We start from the raw sequence: 18,559 nt of genomic DNA on the forward strand, positions 1-18,559 counted from the left end.
TGACTATTCTGCAAATATGATGTGTAAATGAGAAGACTCTGGAATATGAGACTATTTATCTGTGTAAAGATACAGTGCAAACTTCTGTGGAAGGGGTTGGATCACTGTCTGGCATTTATTACAATCTCTAAATTTTACTTGACTTTTGAAGGGAACAGGGATCACTGGTATGGAGTTCTAAGACACCTTCTTCCAGGTGATCTAACAATTATGAAGATCTCATGTGTTTTTCTCTGTCTTAAACATATCACCAATTCTATAACGCTCAAGGTTTGTACAGGGACTCATGTCTCTACAGTTCTGTGGAACATGTGTAGACACTCCCTGGTTTCTGTATGGTATGAAGCAGAATTTCTCTGTAATATTGCATTCCAATGAACGTAGTATGTTTTATTTTATATATAGAGGATAGACAAAACCTCCATATTGTATGCCTCCATATAAAGTTATTGGCATGCTAAGGTATAGTATTAACTCTTAGACTTACTTTTCTGTTTTTATCATGAATAGACCAGCGCTGGCACGGGGATGCCGGTGCCGTGGTCCTATATTTGTACTTTAGCCCATTTCCCGCGCATGGCGCTGGTCTATTCCCGAGCACCGGCCGGCCTGAAGCACTGGAGGCCAGCCAGTGCTTGGGAATAGACCAGCGCCGTGCCATAGGACACAATGATATTTTAATTTTCAATAAATACCGGCCTATGTTGCATAGGCCATTATTTATTGAAAATTTACGTTGTGTGAACTTAGCCTTAGAGTGTCAGTGCACTGCAAAAGATCAGTTTACCAAAAAAGAGTGTCGGTATACCACATACTGTAAGAGTGTCAGTATACTGCAAAAGAGTGTGAATATACAGCAAAAAAGAGTATTGATATACCACAAAAGAGTGTAAGTGTACGGCAAAAGAGTATTAATATACTGCAAAACATAGGAATGGAATTAGATGATAAACAACACTTTTCATAAAATGGATACAATATTAGGTTATGATACCAATGTATGGCATCCATCACAGGCACTTTAGCCTTTGCTTGACATATCCATTAAGTGAATGCCTAACAGGGGCACCCATAGAATAAAATGACAGCTGTTTAATGGATATGTCATGAAAAAAGAATGTATTTGTTAAATGTTTCCCTTATTAGGCTATGTTCACACTACGTAAAAGTACGGCCGTTGTTGCCATCGGCAACTACGGACGTACTTTGTGAGGTGTGGACATAGCCTTATCTTCTGTGGGATCCCGGCCGGAGCGTTTACACATCGTATAAGCTCCGGCCGGGATCCCGCACGGGGCGCAAATAACTGAGAGGCCGGAAAGAACACCCTTAAGTACTTAAGTACCGGCTGTGTTGATCCGGGCAGAGACCGACCGTTCCGTGACCCATGTGAACACAGCCTTAACCTGTGAGTGATAGATGCCACTGTTCGGTATTTGTCACAATCTCAATTAATATACTAGAAAACTTGGAGAAAAGTCTGGCATATCCACATAAAATTTTTATTGTGGATCCACCAGAACATTTAGTGCATATACACACTCTAAATCTCCTGGCAGACATTGTAAGTCAAAGGGGTTATCCACCTAAGAGCAAAAAAATGAAATGCCAGCTGGTCTTACTCACCAAGCCCCCCTGGGTATTTTGAGCCATGTCCTGTCTTTCTAGCTGCTGCCATTTCTGAGTTAAAAGTTTTTCTAAAAGCCGATCTGTATCCAAGATAGGAAACTACATTTCCCATCATGCATCTCCCTGATTAGTCCGATTGCGTACTCACCCCCTTAGCTTTCTTTTTTTGCCCACTACTGTTATTATTATTACACAGTAAACACAGGACTGTTTTTTACACTGATTTTGCATCACATCATACCAGTATGTATACCATACTAGCTGATGTAGTATGATGTAGCAGAGCTTATGCGCGCATGGTGTAGATATATGCTGGGGGATGTAGTGTAGGTTTAGATCTCTGCTTGCTGACTGTGAATGAAAACATTCTATTTCCATCCAGACTCTAAGAACATCTAAAACATTTACAATATACAGTGTGACTCAAAGACAGGTACATATGCCTGCATCCACTGACAGCAAGCAGAGATAGAACTATAATGTTTCATATTAAGGCTCAGGGACACATGCAAGTCTATAGAAGCAGCACTTTTCACTTTCACTAGTGAACAGGTGCATGGAGATAATGCAGACGATGTCTTCTGGGGGTTGGGTTACCAAGTCAATAGACAGCTAACCCGACCCCCAGAGAGGAAATCGCATGTCCTGTGTCTACAAAGGGAGGGGGGGAAGACCCAGGGTAGAGGATTTTAGACATCCAGAGCGGATAACTATTTAAAAAAAAAAAAAAAAAAAAACAGGGAAAGGGTGCAAGGTCATACATTTATATTAGACATAGGGTGGTATTGGGAAGGGGGATTATTTTGAATATTTTTTTTTTTCTGTTAGCCGGATAACCCTAAGGCCAAAAATGGAGTGTGAATGAATCCTGATGTGCCAAAAATGTAATTCTGAGTTTGTAATGTAACAATTATAACTTTGCAATGGAGCCTTCATAGTATACTGTCTTTTCCAGCCAATGTTCTCAGTCGCACCAAGCCTAGCCACCAATGCAACAGCAGCCTTTAATCCATACCTGGGGCCTGTATCACCGGGCCTTGTACCAGCCGAAATCCTTCCTACGGCACCAGTGCTTGTTGCCGGAAACCCCGGAGTTGCAGTGCCATCAGCCGCGGCAGCTGCCGCACAGAAGTTGATGAGAACCGACAGATTGGAGGTATGAATTATGTAACATACTGTACATAACCAACAACATGAACATGAATGTAATATTCTCAATGAGCAAATTCTAAATGATTAGAATTCATATACGCTAATAACCGTCCAGTTATGATAACCAGACGTTCTCTTTACTTATTCAGATGCAGTGAAGATCTGGAATGACTATAAGCTTTTATTAATGACACAGTGACTACTCTTAACCCCTTATGTGCCATTAAACTAAGTGAAGACTTTACATTCACTTGACCTAATTGTCCATACTGTAACTTCCCTCCGCATTCTAATCGCTTTTAGTTGGAGTCATTTATTTCATGCTGTGAAGACAACAGATTACCTTGGTTGCCAAGTAATAGTAACCAAGGTGTATTCGGCAGAAAGTCCTTCAATATGTTTTGTTACATCATATATGCCGGTTCACATGTAGCAGAGCTGAGTCTGTTTGTTATTTTACTCTTACTTTAGATTTTTATTTTTTTTTGCCATGAGAACGTGTTGTTTTAACCAATTGGTTTTGTACTATTTGAGGTTCTTTCATTGTAATTCTCTAGAGATTTTTAACTGTTTTCCATAGCACCTTACAATTCTACTGGGGTTGTCAGAATAGATGTTCATTCACTGTTGAGCAACAGTGAATGTGATTCATCACAGTTTACAACCCTATAGACTTGTAGAGAGATAATGAAAACCCTTAGGGCAATATGAAAGGCTGCGCTGATCTGCTAGATTGGTACTCGCTTACTGAGCCTATTACATGGTTCAGGGCTGCATAGACATCGTTGACGATATCCGCGCAGCCCTTGCCCTAAAATTGTAAAACAATAAAGTTTTACAATTTACAAGGGCAGGGAGCCAACGACTTCTCACCCTATCAAACACAGCTGATTAGGAGAGCTTACAGTTAAAGGGACAGGCGTAGAACCTGTTGCTACTTGCCTAGGTGCTTGTGCTGGCTCTCGGCTGGCTAGCAGTGCATTTGGAATTTCTGGATGCGCATCCAGAGCTGTCCAGTATTCTGAATGCTCCCAAAGGGTATTCCTTTATAGGGCATCCTTTCTATGGATCCATTTTCCAGCACAGACACCCTTTAGGAAAAATTCTGAGGTGTGTCCGTGCCTAATAGAACCCTATGGGTTTGGAAATTTATCCAGAGTTTCTGATAAGAAATCCAGATAAATTTACTGAACTGCATGAGGCCTTAGAGTTTGCCTTCAAAGGAAAAGCCTGGTGACATTTTTTATTAAAGTATTGTATTTCCCCCAAAATTTATACAATTATAAAATTGCCCCCCAATCACCAATATACACTTATTACGGGAAATGCACATAAAGTGTTTTTTTCCCTGCACTTACTACTGCATCAAGGCTTCACTTCTTGGATAACTTGTTGATGTCACGACCTGACTCCCAGAGCTGTGCGGGCTGTGGCTGCTGGAGAGGATGATGGCAGGGGGATGCTCAGTGTCCCTCCAGTACCCTGTGTCCCTCAGTGTCCCCCTGCCATCATCCTCTCCAGCAGCCACAGCCCGCACAGCTCTGGGAGTCGGGTCGTGACATCACCATTCTATCCAGGAAGTGACATCACCATTTTATCCAGGAAGTGAAGCCTTGATGCAGTAGTAAGTGCAGGGAAAAAAGAACTTTATAAGCATTTCCCGTAATAAATGTATATTGGTAATTTGTATAACTTTTGGGGAGCAATACAATACTTTAATGAAAATTTTCGTTGGACTTCTCCTATAAGCCTCTTAGTCAGAAAGGAGAAAAAGCAAGAGAGAGTCTGGCTGCAAATATGCTGACTATTCTATAGATTGAGATGAAATGTCAAACGTAGCATTATATACAGCACATGGCACACTTCTCTCCCTCACTTCTCCTTTCCTTCACAGCCAGGTGAATTTACTTCCACAATTGAGCTCAAAGGTGTCCTCAATATAGGGATATCCCATAAATATACTGTACCATAAATGCCTTTCATGTTTATATGAAACCTATACAGGCAAATGCTATGCTGGATGTGAGCCATCTTGCTGCCCTATGAACCTGAACAATGCAAATCATCAATTATAAAATAACTATTATTCATTCTCCATTGACTATTAGTCTACACACTGTGATTACATTGACTCCAATAGCTTTGTGCATAAACTACAGTATGCCAATTTCTTTATTCCACATATAATAATGTATATAATTCCAAGCTGCAGATCATACATTCTGATGTCAGTAGTGACTGTGATGTCTTCCAACTACAATGTCCAAAGTCTGAGGATCTCCTGCTTGGAATAATATAGACTATGGGGGAAATTTATCAAACATGGTGTAAAGTGAAACTGGCCCAGTTGCCCCTAGCAACCCATCAGATTCCACTTTTCATTTCCCACAGACTCTTTGGAAAATGTAAGGCGGAATCTGATTGGTTGCTAGGGGCAACTGAGCCAGTTTCACTTTACACCGTGTTTGATTAATTGCCCCCATAGATTGACATTTGGACAGGTAGGTACTAGAGACCGGCGCTCCACCTAATACTGGGGCCGTGACTCACTTTACTTTGAATTGAAAAGTGAGGTTATTTATTTCTGCTCATCATATCTGTGCTTTACAGGTGGCACTTTCCCTTTTCATAGAACTTCCTGAAGCTCAATCCTTCATAGTTGGATCACCTTTCCACTTCCTCATGATAAACTCTACATTCCATTGTAGCATTAACCGCTCATCCGTTCCCCATTTCTCCGCTTTCAGTTTTCTCTTCTGTAGATGGACATGTAAGGCATGTATGTGACATTTAGGGCTGCCGCAGTACTTCATCATTTTCAGCTGACATTTCTGGATTCAGCTTCATCGCTTTATAATTTAACAGTAGGTGAAATTGAGTTCTGTTCCAGTTTGTGGCTTCACAAGAAGAAAAAAAAAATACTTCTTTAAATTTAGAAGAGAGGCGAGAGAAATTTTTTTCCTGTTACAGTGGATATGTTTAAGATATTGTCCGAAGAAAGAGTATGACATAGAAAGAAAGTTATTTAGTACATAAAAAGGTATACAATGACAGAACTGAACACCTATAGTGACAGATGAGGGAATTTCTGGTCCAAGGACCTTAGCGGCAAATTACTCATTAAGAATAACTGTATAGATTGCAGTAAACTTTTGACTTTAAAGAGGTACTCCGGAGAAAAAAAAGTTTTAAAATCAGAACGTTATACAGTTTGGTAAATTACTTCTATTTAAAAAAATCTCAAGTCTGACACAGTGCTCTCTGCTGCTATCTCTGCTACTGCTCTGAACAGTTCCTGTCACGGACAGAGGTAGCAGCAGAGGGCACTGTGTCACACTGGAAAGAATACACCACTTACTGCAGGACATACAGCAGCTGATAAGTACTAAAAAGTTTGAGATTCTTGCATTTATTTAAAAATCTTTATAACTTTCTGACACCATTTTTTTCTGGTGTACCCCTTTAAGTAGAAACAAAACTGTTTAATAAGTTTTATTTTTCATACAAAAATGTTAATGATAACCATAGATCCTGGTGTAGCCCTAGAAAAACAATAATAAGCAGGCAGTACCACTATTAATAAACTTTAAAGGGTTATTCTATAAGTTTGATTGACTATATCCACGGACACAGCATTATGGTATTTATGTTTATTTCTTATGGAAAAGAAGGTTAAACACCTCCTAACAAAGAGATATAAATGAAGAGTTACACATCTGCTGTTAGTTTCTAATCCTACAAATGGGCAAATCTTTGCTCAGATTTGTGTTGTTTTTTATTTATTTGTTTTATTTAGTTATTTTAATTGTTTAAGTTGTTAAAACTGTTAAAATTTTATATGAAATGTAAGATTTTTTTTTTGATGACTCATCACTGATGAGTCATCAACAAAAAAATGATGAGCTAATCTCAGAATACGCTATCAATATCTGAAAATCAGATATAGACTCTACCAATCAGCTGGTTGAAGGGGCTTCATTCTTTTCACTTCCTACCAGACATGCTGCAATATTTTTAGTTGTGGTTGTATCTGATATGGCATTTTGTCCCATTATATCAAATAGGCTTCATTAAGCTGCAGTATCAGATACAACCCAAAGTACAGCAGCATGTCTGGTAGGAAGCGATTGCAGGGAAGCCCTTCAATCAGCTGCTCAGGTGGGGTTTCAGGAGGTAAACCCTGCAGATCACTCTCTTCAGGGGCTGCTTGGAGCTGAACCCTCCCAATCAGATAGTGATTGTCTATTCTGTGAATAGGTAATAAATAAATAAAAATCCTGAAAAAATCCCTTTAAGGCTATGTTCACACAGTTGATTTTTATTTTATTATTTATCTATTTTTGAAAATTTTACATCAAAGTGGTACTTCTTCTCCTTCTCCTTCTCCTTCTCCTTCTTCTTCTCCTTCTTCTTCTTCTTCTTCTTCTTCTTCCCCCCTTTGGGGCTATGTTCCCGCAACATCTTTTTAGGTGAAATAACAGACTGTCCCGTTGTGTGAACATAGCCTAAGGTATTAGTTGTTTCTATTTATGTTCAGTGAATATGTCAGTGAGATGTCAAATATGGAGTGTAACTAGTAATATCATCCAGAATTGTGCTACAATTTCTTGGCTTTCTCTTGCATGCTTTATTGTCTTTGTCTCTGTGTTTGATTTCTTTCGCCATGACATGCCTCTGCATTTGCGGCCACAGGTTAGATAGTGAGCTCACTTATACTATGTTAATGGTGAAAGGACTGGCTGGAATGGAAACTGAAGTCCTCTTTTTATTCACAGGCCAGCTACAATCAGGCAGCTGCAGTACGAGCCTCCCCACGTTGCCCAACCAATGACCTCAGCCCTGATCTGGAGGGAGCACCCTCTTTATGGGTGAGAGGTAGTTCAGTCTCCATGCCAGCTCAATCCTGGGCCTCTCCAGAGCAGAGACTGCCAGTTGTGCCAAATTATGTGTGGTGGTTTTGTGATGTGGACTCCTGCCCTCTGGGAAGTGAGCTGAGACCAGCAAACTCATTTCACTTAGGACATCAAGCTGGACTTGACCCTCGGTCTCAGAAGAGAAAGGCGAGTGTTCCTCACCATGTCTAGTATATCATACTATTTCTATCTTTCTGACTTCTGTATAAGCTTTCAGTCCATGGCATTCATCGTGAGCACATGGACTCTTCTAACAGTGAATGTATTCATTCTGCTACTGTCTATTCACCTTTCTATTCCAGTTCATCCCATTACGTCTCCTCTCTGGTGCTTACATAACCAAACCTTATTTTCAAGGCTACCTCTACCACATTCCTCTCTGCTAACAACTCTTGTCCTTCCTTTTCTTCTTTTCCAACTTACATTCCATAACTTTCTTTTTAAAGTGTTTTTGTTCTGTGTCTTTATAAAAATAAATGTCAAAGTAATAACCATTACCCACCTTGTATGTTACCCAGTATCCACAGTCTAAGGGGATGTGCACACTGAGGAAACTGTCCAGAAATTCTGCTTGAAATCTTCATCAAAATCTTCGTTCTGAAATGGAACAGAAATGTAGTGGAACTGAGGCAGGAGTGGTGCAAAAATGAACCCGATTTGGTTCCATTGACTTCTTTGGATGTCTGCTAGTAGATTCCACTGTAAGAATGTACTCTCTTAGGGTGGGTTCAGACTACGGAATTCTCGCAGGTAAATTCCACGGGAATTCCGTCGCCTGTACGCGTTCACGGCCGGGCGCCTTTCCGCCGGCTCCATAGACACCATTCTATGGGCCGGCTGATTCCGCATTCCGCCGAAAGAATTGTCACGTCAATTCTTTCGGCGGAATGCGGAATCAGCCGGCCCATAGAATGGTGTCTATGGAGCCGGCGGAAAGGCGCGGCCGTGAGCGCGTACAGGCGACAGAATTCCGCAGAATTTATCCGCGAGAATTCCGTAGTCTGAACCCACCCGTAGGCTATGCTCACACACTGTCTTTTTTGGCTGTATGACGGTCGTTTTTCTGGACAGCCGCCATTGAGTCCAAATGATGTTAAGTATTTTATAAAGATTATAATCAGCATAAAAGAGCGGCTGTTATTTGGACTCAAAATGACGGCGCTCCTAAAAGACGTCCATCAAACGGCTAATAAAAGACAGTGTGGGAGCATAGCCACTAGATGAAATTTGGATCTGTACCAGAAATTTCCTTGCAAAAATTACCCTCTGTGAACAGAGTTGTAGAAATGCCAGTAAACCCAGTGGTAGGCTTATGCCAGGTTAAACTTATGCTGATTTTGAGGCAGAAACCACCTCAAAATCAGCTTTAAAGGAGTTATCCAGCGCTACAAAAACATGGCCACTTTTTCCCCCTCTCTTGTCTCCAGATTGGGTGGGGTTTCTAACTTAGTTCCATTGAAGTAATTGGAGCTTAATTGCAAACCACACCTGAACTGGAGACAAGAGAGGGGGAAAAGTGGCCATGTTTTTGTACCGCTGGATAACCCCTTTAAATGGGTTATCCAGTGTTACATTTTTTTATACAATGCTGCCCTGTTGGAAAACATATTGCTTATTATGCTTAGCTCTCCTCAATCACCTGGTGTCCTCTTGTGGCCCCTTTAGTGTCCTTGCTGACTGCAGACGCCACTTCCAAGACAAACTCTTCTCAGGAGTGACAGCCCACACAGCTAATTACTAATTGGTTGAGCAGGCTGTCACTCCCAAGACAAGTTTGTCTTGGAAGTGGCAGATGTTGCAGTCAGCTGGGACACAGGAGACACCAGAACAAGACACAGGGGGAGCACAGAGAGGTAAGCATAAAGAGGCAGCTTTATCAAATTGGTGTAAAGTATTATTGTCTTAGTTGCCCCTAGCAACTAATCAGATTCCATTTTTCATTCCTCACATATTCTTTGGAAAATGAAACGTGGAATCTGATTGGTTGCTAGGGGCATCTAAGACAATTCTACTTTACACCAGTTTGATAACTCTCCCCTGATATGTTTGTTATGTTTTCCAAAAGGGCAGCATTATATAAAAGAAATGCTGGAAAACCTCTTTAATTCCACATGCAATCTCAATGTGCACTAGGCCATAGATGATGAGCTTGTCTGTTCTTGGCTATAATTTGTGTTTAACATCTAGCTATGGTTTGGCTTACAAATGGTGACAAAGAACAATATATCTGTCTGACAATGTAAATTGCCACGTTCATACTGCCAGGGGGTGATCTGCTTACTGTTTCTCTTGGCCTTAAACTGAATGCTGTAAATTTAGTTGGATCCCTTTACATTACACTATATATATTTTCATTAAATATAGCACAAAGACAGATGGTGTCCCCCGAGTGTGATTCTAAGAGCTCAATCATATTGCAATTATATAGAATATGCTTTCGTAATCAGGCCTGCCCCAGGAAAACCCGTGTTTGCTTTCCTGAGCGTTATGAATGCATACACTATATCATGGCACCAGTATGAATAGACAATCCTTCTATTAAAGCAACACAGGAAGACGGCATCAGCTGGAGAACCCGAACCGACTGGGTGGTTTTTTAACCTTTCTCTTTCACTTCTCAAGTTCTGTCAATCTCCATATCCATCCACCCATCCATTAATCTAATATCTGTTTATTTATCTACAGTATGTATACATCCAATATCTATCTATCTATTAAAGGGGCAGAGTAGATGGTCTTTTTTTGATGACAATATTCTGTTTCTATGCAGATCATCTATCTTATACATATCTCTATCTATCTATCTATCTATCTATCTATCTATCTATCTATCTATCTATCTTTCATATTTTTCTCAAATCTGTCTATCTATCTATCTATCTTTCATATTTTTCTCAAATCTGTCTATCTATCTCAAATCTGTCTTATATTTTTATTACATATCTATCTATCTATCTATCTATCTATCTATCTATTTATTTCACAACTATCTATCTATCTATCTATCTATCTATCTATCTATCTATCTATCTATAATATTTGCAGAAATCCCCACAGCACTCCAGATTAGCAAAAGCAAACGTGATTTATTTCATAGTGAAACACAACTGCCGAAGTTCAAGCTCTGACTCAACTGGTGGTGAGCCGTAACCGCTGCAATGATTATATGTCTTTCACGTTTTAATTATGGACTTATTTATGGACTCTATGGATGCTACGCCGTCTGGCTCAAGCTTTTTTCACTACACTTGAACACCTGTACAAGAATTTTGTACCTTGTAGTCACATGGATTGATTTAAAGCTGTATTAAGTTTGCTGGTCAAACCTTAAGTCACGTGCACTGGTGCACCAATCATTGTTTGTCACTAATTTACTCACCTGTATAAGAAGATCTGCTGTTTGATGTGTTGTCACGCTTGAAAAAGACGACGTCGCTTCTGACATTGTTGTGCTGTTTCACTATGAAATAAATCCTGTTTGCTTTTGCTAATCCGGAGTGCTGTGGGGATTTCTACAAATATTCAAGGTGGAGTCGTGGTCTCGGCTACCTGCTGGCACCCACAACGTGTTATTCGGTAGTGCTGCTCCAAGATATAGATTTTCTATCTATCTATCTATCTATCTATCTATCTATCTATCTATCTATCTATCAGTAAAATCACTGTGGCACTCCAATTCTGTGTACAAACAAAGTAATTTATTTCTCCCACATATGCAACATTTCAGTCCCACATTAGGACCTTTCCCAAGCAGTGCCTAGTGTATCCTGATGGGGAACTAAAATGTTGCATATGTGAGAGAAATAAATCACTTTGTTTGTAACACTGAATTGAAGTGCTGCAGTGATTTTGCTTTGATTGTTACACCACTGTCCACTACAGTTTACATCACTGGCACCACCAATTCATTTTCCCAAGAGCTGCACCTATATTTCTTTGTTGTGTCTATCTATCTATCTATCTATCTATCTATCTATCTATCTCCTATCTATCTATCTATCTATCTATCTATCTATCTATCTATCTGTCTCCTATCTATCTATCTATCTGTCTATCTATCTGTCTCCTATCTATCTATCCATCCATCCATCCATCCATCCATCCATCCATCCATCCATCTATCTGTCTCCTATCTATCTATCTATCTATCCATATCTATCTATCTATCTATCTATCTATCTGTCTCCTATCTATCTATCTATCTATCCATATCTATCTATCTATCTATCTATCTATCTATCTATCTCCTATCTATCTATCTATCTATCTATCTATCTATCTATCTATCTGCCAAATCTCTGTATAGAAATAAAGAATAAGGCTATGCTGACATATCAAATTTGAAAATATTCTGTGTTTTCAACTCACTCCTGATTTTGGTTGAAAAAATACTGACCAAAATACTGAGTGAAATTCTACAGTATGTGTAAACATAGCCAAAGTTTGTTTGCCATCTTTATTTAAAAGTATTCCTGTCTACCAGAATGTCTGCAGCAATCTCACCCTTATGATTTGGACATGCCTGACATTGGTTTATATACCATGCACTGGACTGGATGTGCTATAGATAGGAGCTTCATCTAATAGGTTTATGTGGCTGAGCAGCTGCATGAATGCCTTACATCAAGCCTTAGGGTATGTGCACACTATGGAACCCCGACAGAACACACATCATGGATTCCATAGCCTAATTTTCCCTGCTTCCATACACTCCATTCTATGGTTTGCCAGATTCCGACGCCCGCCCGAAGAATAAACCCACGGCGGAATCTGGCAAACCATAGAGTGAAGCCTACGGGAGCAAAAGAGATGCACACGGCCGCCAGAGTCCATGAGCAGGTGCGAGCTGCGGATCTAAGACGAATGTTCCGTCAGGATTCTTTAGTGTACACATACCCTTACAATGCGAAGCACCAGATGCAGTGGTGTAAAGCCAAACCTATGAAGCACATTTATCAAATGTGTCCCTGCCATATGCCACAGAGAAGGCCCCGATTTCTGTGCAAACTACCTGCCTGATTTACCATGATGTATGCTAGCAGACAGAAATCATGGCAGAAATCTACACCTGTTCAGGACCAGGTGTAGGTTCCTGCACTTTCCGCGCGGCAGGCGCACGTCCTACCGGATTTACCAAAGAGGCGCACGTCTCATAGTAAATCCAGTGGGATTTGGGGGAAGGGCCTAATTTAAGACTAGCATACAAGTAGTAACATACAAGTTAGACTGGTCTTAATAATTGTCCCACTTTGTGTATGGCCAACATAGTCTAAGTTATAGACAGTGGAGCAGCTACCATGAAGGCATACCACGCAACTGCTATGGGGCCCATTCGGTAAGGGGGCCCGGCAAAGAGTGGCCTACCTTTATGGTACGCCACTGACAGCACCCACAATACCCCCACACCCACCCACACACCTGGCCCAGCGCAGTCCCTCAGAATTCGTTCTCCCAGATCCCCGGCGTCACTAGTGCTGTGAGAATGAATGAATGCCGGGTGACTGTACCGGGATGGGTGAGTATCCTTACAGAATCCATGGAGCTCAGTACAAATTTTTTTACTATGGGGCCCCATGGATCCTAGCTATACCCCTGGTTTTAAAGATGATTTCAGTGGCACAAACACTTTACTGGTATCTGTTTAGGGGTGTCTGTAAATCCACTTGTAGGAATATTACTGCTGGGGTTTAACCTGCTACATTATACACCCATTAATAATGTAACAATTAATGTAATTGAACATAATATAACTGCACGAAAGGTGTGAATCAGCAGGATACTGTATACCTTAGGGCTAATAGTGTACGTCAGCTATGATTGACAGCCCTGTTATATTGACATACTCCTGGAATTAGATCCCTTTTTAATGAAAGTATATGAAACTGCACAGATGTTTAGAACTCACAATGGAAAATTACATATTATATGATAAATACAATGAAACCAAATAAAGAAAACCCTATAGCTTTATAATATATGAGACTCTAAGTAGGATGAGCAGTCCTGCTATCACACTTGTCAAGGTTATTCTAGGTTCATACATTATTTAGGGTTCGGTATATAACACTTTAGCTAGGGGAAGAAAATGACAACTGGTAGTAATATATGAACCACTAGATTTGTTGGCATTGGAAAATCATGATAAACCTAAAGATAAAGCCACTTAATTCTTTATATAGACATTCGTATTGATTTTCTTTGGCAGGTCTCCTTTTCCCAAACCAAATCTGTTTTTAATATCGAAATTTTCCAGAAGGCTAAGAGCTCCCTCTAGAGGCAATCCATGCAACTTGCAGTTTTTTCTGTCTCTCTTTTTTTTTTCCCCTATTGAATCATGGTACAATTGTAAAAATCAATGTAAATATATAACATGAATGCTTTATTTGGGTGTTTGCACTTGTAACTGACGAGTTAATGCTCTGTACTGGTGTGTCTCTAGGTATGTCGAGAGTACCAGCGTGGTAACTGTAACAGAGGCGAAAACGAGTGCAGGTTTGCACACCCAGCTGAGAGTGCCATGATCGACACCAACGATAACACCGTCACTGTGTGTATGGATTACATTAAAGGAAGATGTTCACGGGAAAAGTGCAAATACTTTCATCCCCCTGCACATTTGCAAGCCAAGATAAAGGCTGCACAATACCAGGTCAACCAGGCTGCAGCTGCTCAGGCAGCAGCAACCGCAGCAGCCATGGTAAGTCTACACTGTCCACAATGAGCCAGATACCAATCCAATAGAAATACTGTATGTGCACATAGTAGTGTCTCGTATACTGGAAACAATATGAGATATATGAGCAATGAATTAGTCATTATATGGTTGAGCCCTAGTTAGTCCAATATTCTACAGCAGGGGTGTCAAACTCAGGCCTTCCTGGTATTGCAAAACTACAATTCCTATCATGCCTGAACAGCCAAAGCTTTAGCTCTATCTGTCCAGGCATGATGGGAATTGTAGTTTGGTAACAGATGGAGGGCCTGAGAATATTATTCTCCACCTTGTGGCTCCCAAGTTGTAGCAAAACTACAACTACCATCATACAGGACAAGATAGAAGTTGTAGTTTTGCAGCTGGAGAACCACCGGGTAAAGAACGCATATGGTATATTGCATTGGTCATTGAAAAAAATTGGTTTATGCAACACTGTGCAGCTACTGTATATGTATATACAATGAAAAGTGCATACGGCTGTGTCTTGTGCGGGTAATCTCTTATTCTGTCCTTTGTTACTTGCACTATACTGTTTAAGTAACATTTTCAGCAGCAAAAGCCATAACAAAAGACAAGTAGGAGAGCTTGCTTTGACAGCTTTATTATGATAACCTATTGGGCAATATAACACTGCAGGAGGAGACGGTGTGCCTATGCTGTATAATACTAATGGATTATGTCCCAATCTTTCTCGCCTTCCGTAACACTTGCACACAGGTCATCAGAATTTAGATAGATGTTAAACTCTGAAAATGGCTCTTGTGAATTTCGGTGGCTTCATTTGGAGCCTGTCAGTGTCCTTACATGACTTCCTAGCAATTCCATTAATAGATTTTATAGAGCAGATGATTTTTTTTCTTACTTGAAGCTAGTCCAAGTCTGAGATATTAATCTTCTCTAGTCAGGCCATTAGCTGCTCCTCTGTGTGGTTGGTTGAGCGTGGAACTCACCAGACCTTCTTAACACTTCAATCTTCATAGAAAACTCCAGGATAAAAAGGTTGCTTTGAAGATTACACCTGCACTGTACATACAGGCCTCCAGTGTATTAAAGTGGAGCTCTGGGCAAAAACTGAAAATGTGTTCTTCCCAGGTGTTAACGTTCTCTAAAATGACTGAGGTATCTTGGATTTCTGCACTGCGGACATACCCAGGGTCTTCTCTCTCCTTCTTACTTCTTTCCTTGACTTACAACTTGGGAATTACCGGTGGTTGCAGAAGTTGGATGCAGCCCAAAGGCTGCCTGGAGTTTCTGCCGCCACCGGTAATCAATCAAAATCCTAATGGGTTCGGGTGACACCGAGCATGCTCGAGATTCGCTCATCTCTAGTCCTGTAAGTACCCAGAAAGTAGACAGTTGGCATTAAAGGGGTATTCTCACTTTAAGGGTGCCTTCACACGTAACAGATCCGCAGCGGATTTTACGCTGTGAATTTGCAGTGAGATCCGCTGCGGATCCGTGCCCTGCACACTCTAATAGCCAAACAAACTCATAGCGGGATGGACATCCCACTGTGAGTATGTCAGCAGCCCGCCCCATTAACCCCCATGCCGCTGGAGCGTATACTTCACCTGCTCCCCGCTCCGGCTTGCTTCGGGGCTTCCGGCGTCTTCACGTCTCGCTCAGCCAATCAGAGCGCTGCGACAGGGCAGCACACTGATTGACCGAGCGGGATGCGCCGGGAACTCCCGAAGCAAGCCGGAGCGTGGAGAAGGTGATGTATACGCTCCGGCGGCGGGTTAACAGGGCGGCTGCTAACATACAGCGGGATGTCCATCCCGCTGCGAGTTTGTCTGCCTATAGAGCGTACAGGGCAGGGATCCGCAGCAGTTCACGGTTCACGATGCCCTGTCATCTCCACAATGTTGGGAAGATCCATTGAAAACCAATGCTGTGATAACTGTGCATGCTTGGGCCAATACATTATTTGGGGTCAGTGCTCTCAGGATCAACAAAGGTCCCAAGCACTCAGACCTCACTAATAAATTAACATATATTGGTATATACAGTTATTTTATATTTGCCTTCTGCTTTTACTATTCATCTCAGCACAAAACAGAAGGAAAGCTTAGCATAAAAAAACACATAAAGGTAGTAAAATAACTTTATTTACCAATATGTTTAGACTGTTTAGACATCTATAAGACAGTTGACAATAGGTTTCATCATCGGACAGCAAATCCTGCTGGCGGTAGAGTCACCAATTTTATTAAAAGGCTCATGCCTCTTAAAAGGGATGGCCATTTTATAATAAAATTATGTACCGTTCTACATTAGTAAGGGTATGCCATGTACCCACCATTGTACTCATGGTTGCTTACTCTGTGCTGATATAGGAAGCCTCTCATGTTTACTGGCATAAATTGGCAGTATTCTATCAGGGGCGTAACTAGGATTCACGGAGCCCTATAGCAAATAACTGTAAGGGACCCCCCCTCCCCTACGCACAACACAAAGCACTATAGGTTCAGTGATGTGGCCAAAAAATAAAATCTCTTTGTGGCCAGAGGCAGAATCCTGCCTACAGCCACAAGAGTGACTGGTAGAGCAGAGAGCCAATGGCTGCTTGCTCTGTCAGTCCACTGTTTTAACTATAAGGGCCCATTAGGAGCCTTTATGGTTAAATACATACAGTAGGTGCAGGAGCAGACTACCTTTTGCCTTACCCATTATCTACTGCAGTGTGGAAGTGACCCAAAGTTTAGAGGACAAGGAGATATCTGCTTTACTGCTGGTGCACTGATAACCTCTGACCTCTACTTGATTGTGGCAGGCAGCCTAGAACAGAGGTCAGTTATCAATGCAGTGAAGCAGAGATCTCTTTGTCTTCTGCTTGTTAACCTTTTTTTGTGTTGCAGCGTATAAGTAAACATTGAGTCACTTACACAGTGCACTTCATAAGGGGTTAAGCAATAGGACACAGAACGGTCTCCCCCGAGACCTCTGGCTGCATGGGCCCCATAGCAGCTGCTACACCACTCTATTCCATTATTATTGTATTCTAGGATTCCACATAAGTGTATAAGAAAAAAGTATAAACCCATAGGCCTTGCCATATTACAGATCCATACAAATTCATAATATGACCACAAGCTTTTATGTAATCTTCCACATGGCACATTATGCTTCTGTTAGGCAGGGAAAATAAAGGGAGAGAGAATCCTGGACATTTCCTAAGTGCATGAGTCCAGTTCTTAAAGACTTTGGAAGGGGATCCAGTCGATCACAGTGGACAGAATTAACATTTTCAGTTTTTTTGCGCTATTGTGAGTTAATTCAAATCGCCCAATAAACAGCTACAGCGTTTAAAGGCAGAAATAAAGTGCACACTTCTGGCCTTTGTACTATATGCATTGTGATGGCTAAGCCATATCTACTGGATATTACATCTATTTAAAGATTTATATATATATATGACCCCCTTAAGCAATGCATGGATTAAAGACAATACAAAAAAGCATGCAAGCGTCTAGTCCTCATGTGAAGAAACTTTAAGTCATTTGCTGGGTATACTCCATGAAAATTTTGGCAACAAATGTAGATTTTTTTTATCTACTATAAAAACTCCAGCAAATACTATATCAGTCATTGCCCTAATAATGTATGCTAATTCTCAGTGACCAAGTTGTATGACAATAACAAACAAGAGCCTTTATTGTGCATGCTTAGTCTTGTTATCTGTTATTATACGGCATTCGGATGATTTGTTTTTTTTTGTTTTGTTTTTTTTCTCACCTACCAAAATATGCACTGCTGCCCCCATGATGCACCTCTGCTTGCTGTTTATGTTAATGCGCTTGAACCCCATTGGCCCATTGCCATCATGTGCTCGCTGCCTGCTAATTAAGACTCAGTCGGCTGTCAAATCACTGAAGCGAACCCTCGAGGCAACCTTTGACCTGGTACTATGACCTTTCCACTTTTAGCTTGGCATGTAGCTTTTTACTGTAGAAACCAGTGTTGAGCTTACAAGCGTAGAATATAGTTATCTAGTTTTATAGACATTTTCTGTTTTATGGTCAGCAAATGAGATGTTAAACTGAGTGTGGTAACATAATGTGTATATATATATATATATATATATATATATATATATATATATATTATATATATATATACGGATGGAGCAAAGCTATAGTATAACACAATG

At 40.7% G+C, this 18,559-nt stretch overlaps 1 protein-coding gene across 17 annotated transcripts in view; it reads left to right on the forward strand.

Annotated features, from left to right (window-relative positions):
* The window catches only part of MBNL1 (muscleblind like splicing regulator 1), a 155,447-nt gene that overhangs the window by 119,073 nt on the left and 17,815 nt on the right, over positions 1-18,559 (forward strand). For 6 of the 17 annotated variants that reach the window (XM_069975448.1, XM_069975454.1, XM_069975451.1 and 3 more), the window contains 4 exons: positions 2,585-2,785; positions 7,557-7,841; positions 14,134-14,391; positions 18,258-18,311. In XM_069975448.1, coding sequence (XP_069831549.1) covers positions 2,585-2,785; positions 7,557-7,841; positions 14,134-14,391; positions 18,258-18,311 — 798 coding nt within the window. The remainder of the gene's footprint in view (positions 1-2,584; positions 2,786-7,556; positions 7,842-14,133; positions 14,392-18,257; positions 18,312-18,559) is intronic. The other 11 variants (XM_069975458.1, XM_069975463.1, XM_069975459.1 and 8 more) reach the window with 3 other exon arrangements.

Source organism: Dendropsophus ebraccatus, chromosome 6, assembly GCF_027789765.1.
Source record: "Dendropsophus ebraccatus isolate aDenEbr1 chromosome 6, aDenEbr1.pat, whole genome shotgun sequence".
In the NCBI taxonomy this organism is placed as follows: domain Eukaryota; kingdom Metazoa; phylum Chordata; class Amphibia; order Anura; family Hylidae; genus Dendropsophus; species Dendropsophus ebraccatus.